Source organism: Urocitellus parryii, chromosome 1, assembly GCF_045843805.1.
Source record: "Urocitellus parryii isolate mUroPar1 chromosome 1, mUroPar1.hap1, whole genome shotgun sequence".
NCBI lineage: Eukaryota > Metazoa > Chordata > Mammalia > Rodentia > Sciuridae > Urocitellus > Urocitellus parryii.
In genome coordinates this window covers 44,449,398-44,463,963 of record NC_135531.1, presented here as the reverse complement: position 1 = coordinate 44,463,963, position 14,566 = coordinate 44,449,398, and the positions used below count along the sequence as shown (strand labels likewise).

The 14,566-nt window shown below is 38.5% G+C and overlaps 1 protein-coding gene across 1 annotated transcript in view; it reads left to right on the top strand.

Moving 5' to 3' along the window:
* Window positions 1-224: 224 nt before the first annotated feature.
* Window positions 225-14,566, top strand: part of Mier3 (MIER family member 3) — a 29,313-nt gene continuing 14,971 nt past the window's right edge. The window contains exons 1-4 of the mRNA XM_026385923.2: window positions 225-266; window positions 1,706-1,730; window positions 4,511-4,656; window positions 13,277-13,411. Of these exons, the coding sequence (XP_026241708.1) occupies window positions 258-266; window positions 1,706-1,730; window positions 4,511-4,656; window positions 13,277-13,411 (315 nt within the window). The 5' untranslated portion in view covers window positions 225-257. The remainder of the gene's footprint in view (window positions 267-1,705; window positions 1,731-4,510; window positions 4,657-13,276; window positions 13,412-14,566) is intronic.

The following is a 14,566-nucleotide window of genomic DNA, read 5'->3' as shown; positions in this document are numbered from 1 at the left end:
AGTGGGTGCGGTCCAGAACAGAGACTGGCGGGCGCGGGCCCCCGAGGGGTCGCCAGGCGGAGTGGGCGTGCTATCGGGCCGGGGGCGTAGCGGGCCGCCCTGCCCTATAAGGGGCCGAGCCGCCTCTGCCGCCGGGCGGGTGCCGGGCGGACCGCGGCGGCGGCGGCGGCGGCGGCGGCGGCGGCTGCTGCGATTGGCTCAGGCGCCCCATCCGGGGACTGGGCTCAGCGCTGCTCGTTCGCCCTAAAGGTACCAATATGGCGGAGGTGAGCAGGGAAACCGGGCAGGAGCGGCCGGGCTGGAGCTGGCACCCGGCGGCCCCTTTTGACTCCCGAGGCAGCCTGGGGGACCCAGGGCTCCTCCCGTGGCCCTACGGGGGGCGGCACGGCGACGCGGGGGTCGCGGGGCGGCAACGGGCCGCGGCCGGGCCGGCTGGGGGGCGGGAGCGGGCGCGGGAGCGGTCTCCCTCCGGGACTAGGCCGCGGCGGCTCCGGCCCTGGCCCGGCCGGGCGATGGGGCCGGACCGAGGCGTCGGTCGTCGGCAACGAGCCCCGATCCGGGCTCGGTGCTTTGCCGTGTCCCGGGTCGCTGACGCCGCCGCCGGCCCCTCCGCGCCTCCTTTCGGAGCCGGGGTGGGTGGAAACCGGCCGACCGCCCCCCCTCCGCGGCCGGATTGCAAAGCGGGGAGCGGGCTGCGCCACTGCCGTGCGGGAGGAGTGCGTTATGCCCCCAGCCCACAGACCCGGGCTGCGGCGCGAAGGAGCCGCTCGCTCCACTTTGCTCCTGGTGCGGAGAGGAGCGGGATGCGCGGCCGCCGGGCTTCACGGGCGAAGAGCGGGACTCCCCGCCCCGCAGCCCGGGAGGTGCGAGCGCCCCAGGGGTGAAGGGGGCAGACCTGGACCCTTGACGCCCTCCCCAGGAGAGCGGCTAGATAGTCCCTTTTTCTGGGTAGAGGGGGAATGCTGGGCAATCGAAACTGCCTGGGCTATCTCCCCCGGGACTAGTGAGCTGGGGGGAGGGGGCGGCGGCGATAGGAGCCCCTCTGCAGGAGCTGGCTGGGCCGAGGGGCGAGCTGGCGGGCCCTGAGAGAGACTGAACACCCTGGAAGGAACCAGTATCCCCCGGACTGAGAGGCCGCGTCTCAGGATTCGGAAGAGGATGGGGAGCTCCTGCTTTGGTTTGGGGACGAGTGTCCGGTTCGAGCCGGCCTATGCTCCCGGCAAAGGACAGCCCCCGAGTTGGGGCTCCCGGGCCCTCAGGGGCAGACACACTCTTAGAAGGCGAGTCCCTTCCAGGAAAGGGTTGCGTTTCGAGGAGTTGCCTGGGGCCGTGGAGAGCTGGGTGGGAATTGGGGGACTCCCAAGTTGCCAGGGATGGGGGACTGATGCCGTGAGCCCACTCTCTGGGTTTTGCTTCTTCGTTCTGAAACTTGCTGAGCTTTAGAAAGCCGCTTTCAGTTGCCTGTTAGATTCTGGGTTTCGTCCCGGGTCTGCGAGTTTGTACACTGGGGACTCGAGGAGGAAGGCGAGGCAGCCAAGAGGGGGCCCGAAAGGGGCCGGGAGCGATCGGAGCGAAGCTACGTCTTGCACTTTTTGGCAGCTGCGGAGGAGCGCTCGGCTCCGCCCCCTCTGCGCCCTGTTGCGGGAGCTGCCTCTTTTCCTGGCTATGCTATCTAACCTCGCGTTTTCTTCTCTTTCTCTCCTAGGCTTCTTTTGGAAGTTCGAGCCCAGGTTTGTCCTATTTTTTACCTCTTCAGTGGGTCCCAGAGGTTAATGGGGTCTTGAAGGCATGTTGGTAAAGAATTCTGCTTGGAAAATTATACTGTAGTTTTTCATCGTTAAGAATTTCAATGTGCATTTGATAATTAAATTAAGGATTTCAGTGTGCATTTGGTAATTAAATTGTTGGAGAAAGGAACAGTTATACTCTTTTTTCCCCCTTGCATGTTGAAAAATACACCTTGTTACAAAGCTGCTGATAGACAAGTGAGCTTTTAAATAGTGTCTTTAATTTTCACATATATGTTTTCCTCCAAGTCCAAAACAGTGAGTACCAAATCAACTTTTCACCAACTTTTGCAGTTTGGATTTTAGTTTCTGTTTGTTCGAGAAATTGATCTCTACTTTTTCTGAATTTGGTGGCTGCTTAGGTTGATTGGTAACTGGAACTCCCCATCTCCTCTTAAGTCTCCTTTTCATAATTGAGAAATGTCTATAGTTTGTGTGAAAACTAAGAGTTAAAGCTATCTTTAAAACACACATATATTCCAAATTTGGCACAGAAGAGGGATGATAGAAGATTTTTGAGCTGAGACAACATTAGAGCTTCTGGAAGTGTTTCTTGATCTTTTTGAGGTTAGAAGTTCTTGTTAGGATTTGATAAAAATAAGGGACTCTCCCTGAATGCTCTAGATAGGCATAGTTATACACAGAGTGGGGGCTTGTGGGATCCCTGAAGCTGATCCATGTCAGCTTTCCTCCTGTGCTAAGATGTAAGGTTTCAACTTCTCATCCTCTTTCCAGTTCCCCTCTTAACTGCCACTTTCTCCTGTCATAGGGTCCAGGGAAAGCACCTCTGGATCTGTCCACTTCCCTTAGTTCACCTAGAGACTTTTAAATCATGCTGCTAAAGAATCATAACTTAGTGGAGTGTGTATGAGCCCCCAAGTTTTTCATTGCATATTGCCATAGAATGAACAATTCATTGTTTTTGCAATATTACTTTTTGTATTAAGTCAAAGGTCTTACTTGGGTATTATAATTAACACTAAATTGAAGGAATTTATGATTACTTTAAAAATAGCTATCTATACATTAAAAATTGTTTTCAAAAGTTTTGCTAATTTTGAGACAAACATTTCTTTGTTATGACTGATTTCAGGGAAAGAATATTTATGTACATGATGCCAAACATCTGGATGATAATGGAAATTTTCCATTTTGCATCACTGTTTGTTAGAAGTTGTGATCTAAATAAAAAGGCAAAACACAGTGTGCTGTTGATGTCTAAACAGACACTTATAACCTGTTTTTAATCAGTTCTGCCAATTTTTAAAGAGAAATTTGGAACTAAAAGAAATTCTTAATTCAGCCAACCTTATGTGTTTTACAAATGAAAAGCTTGAGCTACACCCAGTAAATTTAAATAGGTGCCTGAAAGCCAAGGACAAAGCCAGGAATAGGTCCTCAGGCCCTTCTGTTTTATGCAGGACACTTTGACAAAGCAATAGTAATTTGTAGGAATTCCTTAGAAAAGAAAATCTGTAATGGGTGCATGTTCTGTTATTGAGCTAGTTAATAAATGCTCATCTTTGTCTTTAAAATTAAGTTAAGCCACACCTACTTCATCATGTTTTTCAGATGAGCAGATAATATTTTCAACTGCAAAGAAATAGCATCATAATGTAAGCTTTCTAAAGAATTAAGTACCATAGAAATTGTTTCTTAGGACTAATAGAGTTTTCTAAACTCAGAATCAGAAATATTGAATTCTATCTGTAGTTTTTCCATAGTGAAAAAATTTTAGCCTATTTCACTGTTTTGGTAATGCTCTCACATTGTGTTTAAATGTTTGAAATTTTAAAATATTAGTTTGGCTCAAAGTAGATTAACTTTTTCTTCTCCAAATTCTGATATTACTTTCCCTCCATATTCTTGAAAGTTGCTAGTCTAATTGAATTAGATGTTATGCTATTTTTTATAAATCATATTTCATTCTCTTGGGATTGTGGATTTTATTCATTTCTTTTTGTTTTTGGAATATTCAATTGACTTCCTATTTGCTATTAAAAATTATTATAATTTTATAAATAAGTATGAATTGGCCAAAACAACTGGCAATGGGTTATGTCTTCTAAAACTTTCAGATAATGATTTTCTGTGGTCTCTTTGTATAATCCTAACAACTGTATTAGTAATCTAAAGTAAAGCATAGATTTGTAGTTTTATACTTGACTGACTGATGCTGGGGAGCTTGAAATACTGTTATACATATGTAAATGATACAGTGCTTTTAAAAACTAAATTTCTGAATAGCTGTTTCACAGAAATTTGATTTTTGTCCTATAAGCAAAATTTCTGTTGAGTTTTGTGTCTTTATTTGAGGGTTAAAATTTGGTAAAATTTACATTCTCTTCTGAAGTGTTAGACTTCATGGATAGTGGATTCTTGAGAAGTTTTCCATTCCTGGAAATTTAATTCTTCTGACATTTGCCTTTGTTTTTAAACAAATGTCTTAAATTAATTATTAAGCAAGTTTCATTGCTTTTCTGTTGGAATATTTATTTAAGACCACACCATTTAAATCACTTTACTGGTATTGTAAGTTGGACCCCTTGTAAAAGTGTTTGTAAATTATTCTGCCTTGTTTTTTTCCTGATTTTAGTATCTTTTCAGAATCACATGGTCTTACTTTGTAACCTATAAAATATATAGTAAATTTATAGGAACACATTTTTACTTTTTAAATAACCTTGTGAATATGTTAAGTGATTCAGTTTGTTTCATTCCAGTTGGGTCTTTGTCTTCTGAGGATCATGATTTTGACCCCACTGCTGAGATGTTGGTCCATGACTATGATGATGAAAGAACTCTTGAAGAAGAAGAGATGATGGATGAGGGTAAAAACTTCAGTTCTGAAATTGAAGACTTAGAAAAGGTAAAGGTTTTACTTTAGTATTTTAACACAAACTTTTGGTAAAAATTTTGAAATACTCTTGTAAATTATTTTGCAATTTACCTGAAATAAAAGTAGCATGTGCATATTTCTTTTTTTAACCTCACTTTTTAGAATGTCAGTGGTTTTCTCATTTTGAGAGTATCATAATAAATATTTTTTAATTTTTCAAAGTTAATTTATATCTGTCAAACTAATTTTTTAGCTTATCAGCACAGTGAAATAGGTATACGCAGTCCTCTAACACAAGAGAAAAGTGAAATATAAGAAATCTAGACCCTAAACTCAATTTTGAATCCCATCCAGCCTTCTTTTCATTATATCCATACCATTCTGTTGAGGGTAAAACTAAGTAGTATAGTAGATACAGGAAGAAGTCTTTTTCTTCATAAAACTTTAAAGACACTGGAAAAGTTTTACTGTATTTTTAAATGTAGATCAGTGATATGCCATCCCCTATCCTCTAATCATCTTTTAAAAAGTTGTTAGGATTGAATATATATATAACTTATTTATTTATTTATTCAGTACCAGGGATTAAATCCAGGGGTACTTAACTTAACCACTGAGCCATATCCTCAGCACTTTCTATTTTAATTTTTAAATTTTGAGACAGGGTCTCGTTAAGTTGCTAAGGGCCTAGCTAAGTTGCTAAGGCTGGCTTTGAACTTGTGATCTTCCTCCCGAGCCGCTGGGAGTATAGGCATGTACCACTGTGCCTGGCTTGGTTTATAACTCTTTAAACCCAAAATCAATACAAAGAAATGAGCTGTACTTTAAATCTACATTTATACTAGGACGATAGAGAAAGGCCTTCATAGTAGTCAGCTTGAAAACTCTAGGATTATACTTACCTATAAATTAACCTTACTGAAAATTTCTAATTAGCTCAGAAAAAAAAAATTATTATTCAGGAATAATATTGAATAATACTATCCTCTAAGTTCTTTTTTTTTTTTTTTTTTTTCCGGGGATTGAACCCAGGGGCATTTAAACCACCGAGTCACATCCTCAGCCCCTTTTTGTGTTTTATTTAGACACAGGTCTCACTGAGTTGCTTAGGGCCTCACTGTGTTGCTAAGGCTGGCTTTGAACCTGGTATCCTCCTTCCTCAGCCTCTTGGGCTTCTGGAATTTCAGGTGTGCACCACTGTGCCTGGCTCTTCTAAGTTCTTATATCTCTCTTTTTTATGGAAGGTAAAGCACCCTCTTATATAATCTCCTCTACTTAGTATCTTTGTGAGTCAGGGGTGGGGTGTTACTTCATTTCTTTTTTCATGTTAATGCACAGAGAAACAGAAGGCAGATTCTTCAGGGCCTGACATTTTCTAAACACATTCAGTCATTTGGTTAGTTATTCAACATGATCTCAGATTTAGACTTATTCGCTTAATAGTATATCCTATAAAAGCCAAATTTATGAGTATTAAACTAAAAATACCATGAAATACTTGGTTGAAAAAGAAGTCTTTTGCCTGCTTCTCCTTTCACTGTGGTGATAAAATGTTACCTGTTGATGACAAAAGATGCCAAAGAGTCTCAAACTGTACCTTGCCTTTATTCAGGCAATTCCTTCTTACTTCTTATGAATGGGCAGTCTAGAATAACTAAGAATTAACAATCTAGCTGATGTTGTCACTAAGTCAGGGTCTGTGGTACATCCTGGAATTAGAAAAGTGAACAGTTTGACAATGTTCCTGAACTCTAGGAGCTTACAATCTAATATAGGGTGGTAGTGGGAACAAGGTTTTTAACATGATATCCTTGTGACAACTATGGAAGAAGGAAGCAATGAGAGGTATGGGAGGAAGGATGTATAGATTGTATAAAATATGTTTAGCCTTGTATGGAAGTTCAGGGAAGCATAGATAATATTTCTCTCCTATGTTGTAAGTTAGAATTGCTGCTGTGGGCATGTTTTATGGGGATGGGGCAGAAGTCTCAAGTGGTCTCATGATAATGTGTTTGTTGTTAAAAGCATACAGATAGCAATCTATTTCAACATCATGTAAGAAATGTTTGATAGAAATACAGTTGGTCACAGTGGTTCACAACTGGTTCTAGTTACTTGGGAAACTGAGGCAGGAGGATTCCAAGTTTGAGGCCAGACCTAGCAACTTGGTGAGATACTGTCTCAAAAAATAAAAAAGGGCTAGAGATGTAACTCAGTGATAGAACACCTGGTTTCAATACCCAGTACCAGAAAAAAAAGACATCAGACTACATTTTAGTATGCAAATAAATAGCTGTTTGTCAATAAAATAGAACTGTGTTACATTTATTATGTTAAATTACTTACTACTCAAGCATGGATAATCTGGTGGTGATGTTTATAGGATGGCAAGATTATTTATTTATTTGTTTGTTTATATTTATGTGGTGCTAGGGATTGAACTCAGGGCCTTATACATGTAAGGTAAGACAAGTACTCTACCAGCTGAGTTATACCCCTACACAAGATTTTATTTTTCAGATTTTAAGTTTTATTCTTTGAGAGGCTGTAATAATATATGCCTTGGTCTGTGTTGAGTGAGTTTCAAAAGGGAATTGCGTGCATGCCTGTCCTCCCACTACTTGAGAGGCAAAGGTAGGAAGATCACTTGAGACCAGTCTGGGCAACATAGCAAGAACCTGTCTCAAAAAAAAGAATAGGTAAACACAAAAAGTAAAATAGAAGATAGATTGAAATAATCAACAGTAAATTTACTAGCTTAGCTATTCACAGAACAACCTTATCCCTCCTCCTGTGGTTTTTTATTTTGTTTAGTAAATATTGATAATTAAATTTTTTGTAATGTCACTAAGTTTATATATTCAGAAAAATCCTATGTCCTTAAAGTGTTTTAGCTTCTCAGTATGTACTTGGATAGTAGCTTCTTGGCAAAATACAGATGACCTTTAAATAAATCCTAGAAAGACCCAAGAGCTGTGTCTTTATTCAGACAGCTGATCCTTCTCATGGAGCAGTGAATAAGAAGAGCTATTTCTAAGAGTGACTTTCTACTTACTTCCTCTGATTTACCCTTCTTATCTGTAGTAAAGATAACAGTAATCTCTATTCTTTATTGGTTTGTAATGAAAATGAACATGAATGAAAGACAAATATTGAGAGGAGTATTAAATTTTTAGAAGAAATTATTTATTTTGATTATATATCGTAATTTATTACTAGAACAATGATTTAGGTGTTGTTGCATGTCAACAGTCTTGGGGCATGATGTGAATATTTAAATAAATTATAAATAAGTTTTTATGTCATGGTAAATAAATTTGATTGTCAGCTGTAAGTACGGCTTTTATTTTAGTGCTTGTAAATTTTGGGCTCTTGTGGAAATTTTTCCATATCATGTGGTACAGAAAATAAGAGGTACAAAATCAGTTTTCTTATAGTAGCTCTTTGGTAAGTATGTGACTAGATTATGTAACTAGATTGTAATTTTTAAAAATACTAAAGGGTTTATCATAATTTTATATATTTTAATTTTTTCATATTATTGCTTTCTGAATGCTTTTAATTTAATAGTTCTAGGTAAGATCTCGAACTTCTATTTACTTATTTTTTTGCCACTGGGAATTGGACCCAGGGGCACTTTACCACTGAGTTCTACTCCCAAGTTCTTTTAATTTTTAATTTTGTGACAAGGTCTCACTAAAATGTTGATGCTGGCTTCGAACTTATGATCTTTTTGCCTCAACCTCCTGAGTCCCTGATGTGAGCTAAAACTCCCAGTGGATCTAGAACTTTTAAAATTGTTCTTAACCATTCCAGCTTTAATAAAAATATAGATTTCCCCCTGATGTTTAAAAATTCCTCCCAAATTCAGAAAAGTATAAATAAATGAGAAAGTTTAAAAAATATATCATTAATGCCACTTAAACTTTTTAGCATAGATGCTTTAAAAAAATTGAAAATTAAGTATTGTTTCACAAGGTATTAAACAGATGTTACATTAGTTACTAAAATTGATCTGCACCTCACAGTCATGTTTGACCTATCCAGCAACGCCATCAGATGTATCAGATGAGTATTGGCAGTATTTCCTTGGCTCAGAGGCCTTATTGAGTGTAAGATGTACCATTTTTTTTAGAAATAGTGTAGATGGGTTCAAGGAAGAATACAATTTGTTGATAATGAGTTGCATCCTACTTTCTGAAATTTGAGGCTGTGCTTCATAGAATGAAGGAAATAATGGTATTTTCCTTTTTACAGATAAGGAAATGGAGGTGAAAGGGATTAGGTGATTGCTCAGGGTAATTGTTAGCAATTATTGTGTCCTCTGTCTCTAAATTTTACACTTTTCTAATATAGACTTTCAACTTATAAAGAAGTTTGTTGACAATTGTGATTAGACTAACTGTGTCACTTAGAATTAAGTAGGTTCAATAAAATGTCCCCCAAAATAAGGCAGGAGAGAAAAATCTCTCTACCTGGGATGAGGTGCTAGATAAAACTTCTAAGTGAATCTCACCACTACAGATACTTAAAGACCTTTAAATATATTAATTCAGTTTTGAAAAAATTGTTTTTATTCTTCAGAGGACTGAGTACATTATGGATAGACTGCGATAGAAAGTTCATATATATTAAGTGCTTCAGAGACAGGATTCACCTTTTCCAGTTTTAACAGTTTTATAATAGATAATTTGTATTTTAAAACCAGTCCCCTCTAGAGAATCTACAGAGTGGCATTCCTTGAACTTAGTAAGGAGGTTACCACTAAGGTGGTTATCATCTCCTTCAACGGATCATCATGCTTGTGTCTTTGCAGAGAAAGAAGGGTTTTTCAGGAGTGACGACCAAGAATCTCCTCTTTCTTCCACACAAACTTTTATTCTTTTCCCTCCTGTCCCAGATCACATCCGACCTGCCCTTAGTTTATTATAGTTTAATTTTTTTTTTATTTAAACATAGAACCTTACCAATGTGCTTTCCACATTTGGAAGATGTTATCTCTGACCCCATTTTGCCCTCAGTCATTCTCCAGTTTCAGAGATGTATATGTACTCTCTCTCCTCCCATTCTAGTCCTAGCTTGACTTCTTCCACCTCACTCTAAAGTCACTGATTGCCAAATACTAAGAATTCTTGTCTATTTATCTCATTTGATTTCTCTTTGGTATTTGACCCAAGTGACCATCCCTGGTTTCTCCACGCTTGCATATTCATAAAATCCTGCTTTCTCCTAGTTCTGCTTCTACTCTCAGATGTTTCCCTTTCTCATTTATGGACTTGTCTGTCTTTGCCCACGTAGTAGTTGATGACATTCTCCCAACCCTTAGCTTTTTGCCCTTTCTGGGTGATCCCATTCAAGCCTACAGCTTCAGCTTTTGCCTTAAACTCATTACCATGTTAAACCCTTGAGTTTGTGTTTCTATCTTATAATGGTGCTACAGGTCTCTAACTTCCTGTGCCAGAAATCTTGCAGTTCTTTTATACTCCTATGTTGCTTTCATTTCCTCTGTCAATTAAGTCAAGAAATCAATTCTTTTTTCTAAATTTAGAAAATAATTATCTTCCTTAGTTCAGATTCTTATTCTTCTACTTCCCTAGAATGTTTTTTTCCAAAATGCAAATCATGCTCAAGATTTTTTAGACATATATCCTGTTGCCTATAGAGTAGTAGGTTTGAAAGTTCTTCTAGTAAAGCATAGATCCCCTCTTTTCTCTCTGCCCTCTCTGTGGGTGAGCTCATCAACTCCTGTGGCTTTAAATATCATCTAGATGCTAATGAATGCCAGATTTATATCTTTAGCCCAGCCTGATTCTCTAAGCTCCAGGCTCATGGCCAACTTGACTTTTCTACTTGGATGTCTCAGTTCTCTCAAACTTAACTTGTGTCTTCTGCAGAACTCTTTTTTTTTTTTTTTCCTTCAAAAACCTTTTCTTCCTTTAGTCTTTTCTGTCTCACTTATTATCTAGAGGTTACTACCCTCTGGAGACTTGCTCAAATAGAAATCTGCAGATTTGTCTTTCCCTCTCCCTTCACTCCCACATCTAGTAACCTGTTTGATTCCACTCCAAGATATATCTCATCTATTCATTTCTGTTTGTGTCTATATCATTACCTTAAATCAGCATGAAGCTCCTTAAGTGATCTTTGTATCTCTCCATTCTCCACCCTGCTGACTTTTCTTCATGTAGCTGCCCAGTATTTTAAAAAAGAAATAATGTTATATCTCTCCAGTTTTTTAATTCTCCAGGGGTTTCTCATTGCTCTGTGAATAAAGTCCAACTTCCTTTCCCTGGCCACAGGTCTCCCTCTGATCTGTCCCAACCTCTTTTGCCATTCTTTTCTCGAGTCCCTCTTCATTCTACTCACTGAGTTTTGGCCACTCAGTTTAGTGGCAGTTATCTTCAGGCTTCACAGGTCTTTTCCTTGGCTTGAAATGCTCTTTAGGATATTGGCCGTATCTCAGACTTTAGCCTCATCTGAAGATCTTTTCCTGTCTTTCTCTGTTACTCTATAAATGGACCCCTAATGTTACTCTGTATCTCAGGGTTTGTTGTGTTTCCTTTTTAGTGATCATAATTGGCAGTTCTTTATGCATATATATTATTAGTACCCTCTAGACTATAAGCTGTAACAGGACAAGCAAGGCCTGTGTTTCATACCAGCATCTGACATGATGGCCTTCTGGCATACACTCAGTGCTCAGTGATCATGGACACACCTCCCTTGGACACGTCCCTTATCTGTCAAAAGACTCTTCTTTTTTTAAGAGTTAACTCATTGCTTTCCCTCTCTGTGTATATCTCTACTTTGATATCATTTTTCCTGGGGTGTAGGTTTCCCTTCTTTGTATTTACAAACTCATAGCTCTAATTCTAGAATTGGGTATTGCAGCCATTACATTGTATTATAATTGTTGACTTGACAGTTTCTCTCACCAGCACTGAATTATTTTAGTGTAAGAATTTCACTATGAATTTCTATATCCATAGACGGTAACCCTCAGCAAAGTACCTAGAAGTCAATACATGATGAGAAGGTGGACCATCAGTGCTAATAAGTGAAAATTGCTATTTTCCCACCATGTCATAAGAGACTCTAAATTGGATTCTGGTCACCTTTGAGGGTTCTTTGGTTTGAGAAAAGAATAATTCATTGGAGGTTTCCACAGTGGGTGAATTTATGTCTGCCCTGACCATCCAGTTCGATTTGTGCTGACTTTAGGCTCCCAAAGCAGGGTTTTGTTTGTTTGTTTAAGTTGATTTCAATCCCAAGCTGAAAGGATTTCATGAGTCACATGATTTTATAGTCATTAGAAAGGCATATGTCTGAGTTGGGGTTGTAGCTCAGTAATAGAACTCTTGCCCAGTGTGTTCAAGGCCCTGGGTTCCATCCCTAGCACTATGGGTGGAGTGGGGGGAGATAATTGCAAAGAAGGTGTATGTCTCCTGCAAATTTATGAATTCATATTCTATCATGTCCCGTATTCTAAGTTCATTTAGAATGATTCAGTCCCAGTCAAGCACAGTGGTATGAAAGTTTCATACTTGAAATAGTGAAGGCCATATTTTGGGGATCTTCAGAGCCTTTATTCCTTTTGGGCCCTGGTGAGTAACCAGCATCTGTCTAGGAGTTATCACTGCTACTATCAGCTCACTTTGTGATCACATGTGGGCATGTTTTATACATTTGGTTTTAGCATTTTCATTGTCTATGCTTCATGACTTAGGTGTTTTGTCTAAAAGAAAAAACTAAACCAATAAGCAACTATAGAAATAAGTCTCTTAAATTCATGGACAAAGACATCTTTTAAAATGTTTAATGCATTAATTAGTTCATGAGTATATAGTTTTGAAGTTACTTATTTGATAATTATAAAGAGTTTTTTTAATACTTTAGTTTTTAAACTAAAATCTATTTAAAAGGGAAATATAACACTTATATTCAGATGAATTAGTTGAGGGGGAAACAGTGACTGGGTGTCATTCTGAGTGATGGCATAGGTAGTTATAACATGGGTAGCACTGGAGCCAGAATATGTGATTTTATTAAAGCTATTAGTAAGACAACTTGCAGGACTGGGATTCAAACCCAGAGTTAAGCTTCAGTTTTCTCACCTGTGAGAGAGATTAATACAATCTTCATTGGATGTTTGTGAAGAAGTTAGACAGACTGGTATGAAATATCAGTTGTAGTAAGAATGCTAAAGGATGCTAACATAAATTTTGCAAGTGTTAGTGTTCAGTTAAAGATTTATTATCAGTGTCTTCTAATTAATAGGAAGAATAAAACAAGTAATCACATTATTTAATTGCAAGGAAACAAGCAACAAATTACATGAAGTAAGTGAATGAAAATATTTTCAATGCATCTTTATAATAATGTAAAAGATCTTCACCAAAGCAGATTCTTTTAGAATTTTTAAAGAATGAAATGATGTTAGGAAATAAAAACTGAGTTTTGTTATTAATTAATTAGAGCTCTAGGAGTTTTGTCTTGTTTTCTGACAAAAAGAAAAACTAAAACTTGGTTTTGATTGATAACTGCTATTTTGATAATGTGCTTTATGAACTTAAGAGCATTGCGACATCTTCTAAGTTGTGCTATAATTGTGACATCTGCTAAGTTCATGTTTGTGTCCTGGCTTGAATAGGAAGGAAACATGCCTCTAGAAGATTTACTGGCATTCTATGGCTATGAACCTACAATTCCAGCAGTTACTAATTCCAGTGCAAATAGCTCTCCAAGTGAACTTGCTGATGAATTACCAGATATGACACTGGACAAAGTAAGTACAAGCATTTAAAAGAAAAATTCAGAGGGCTGGGATTGTGGCTCAGTGGTAGAGACAAGGGTCTAGCATGGGCAAGGCACTGGGTTTGATCCTCAGTACCACATAAAAATGAAAGCATTATGTCCACCTACAACTAAAAAAACAAATAAATAAAAATTCAGGATCCATTTCTATTGACTGTTTTATTAGAATTCCCTTTGTTTAAAGCATTTTATAATGTTGGCATATAAACTTTATATTGACCCATAGCTCTTATCATTTTGATTTAAACTTTGTTTAATAGTTTTAATCACACTATTTTTAATAATATAATAATACTACCTACTATTTTAAGAGTGGGAAATAGGAATTTATTGCATACCTAACTATTCTCTAGTATTTTTTTCATTTTTCTTTTGTAGATAGATATATTTAAGTAGATTTTGCTTTAACTTCTTTCAGTCTACAAACATAAGAATGTGTTGGTTAATTAAACCCCCAGAAGCCTTCAAACCCAGCTTGCTTAGGCATAGAGTAGTTGAAGAAAAGTTCTGTTTTCTGGGCTTTCAGAGTGACAGCAGCCATAGTAGCCAAGGATGTGGTGACCTTGGTGATTCTGCCTCACTCTCCCATGTAGTTGGGACTATAGGTACACAACACAATACCTGGTTGTGGTGAGGCTCACTACCTGCAGAGGAGAATCCACATAGCCTATGCTTTGCTAACATAACAGTTCCCTGGAAAGCTTTCCTTGGCTTTCAAGTCTTAGGCAGGGAGAGGAATATACATTTTGGAACCTGTCCTAAGAGTTATGTTTTTCCCATTTTGAGTTAAATGTGATATTAAATGTACCACAAACCTTAGTTTCCATTATCACTTAGTATTGAGTGATGCTGCGTACTAGTCATAAGGATAACTGTACACTTATATAAAAATTAATTCAAACTTGCTTTTAAAATTATATCATTAGTTGGACTTTTAAAATTGTTAAAAGTGGAATTTGAAAACATTTTTAAATTTTTATTTTATTGTTGATGAAAAGTAAATATAATTGTTAACCACTTAGAAATCAGATTATTTTTGTGTATATTTTTTTTTTTTATCTTTTTTGGAACTGGGGGTCGAACCCAGGGCTTTGAGAAAGCAAGGCAGACGCTTTGCCACTGAGCT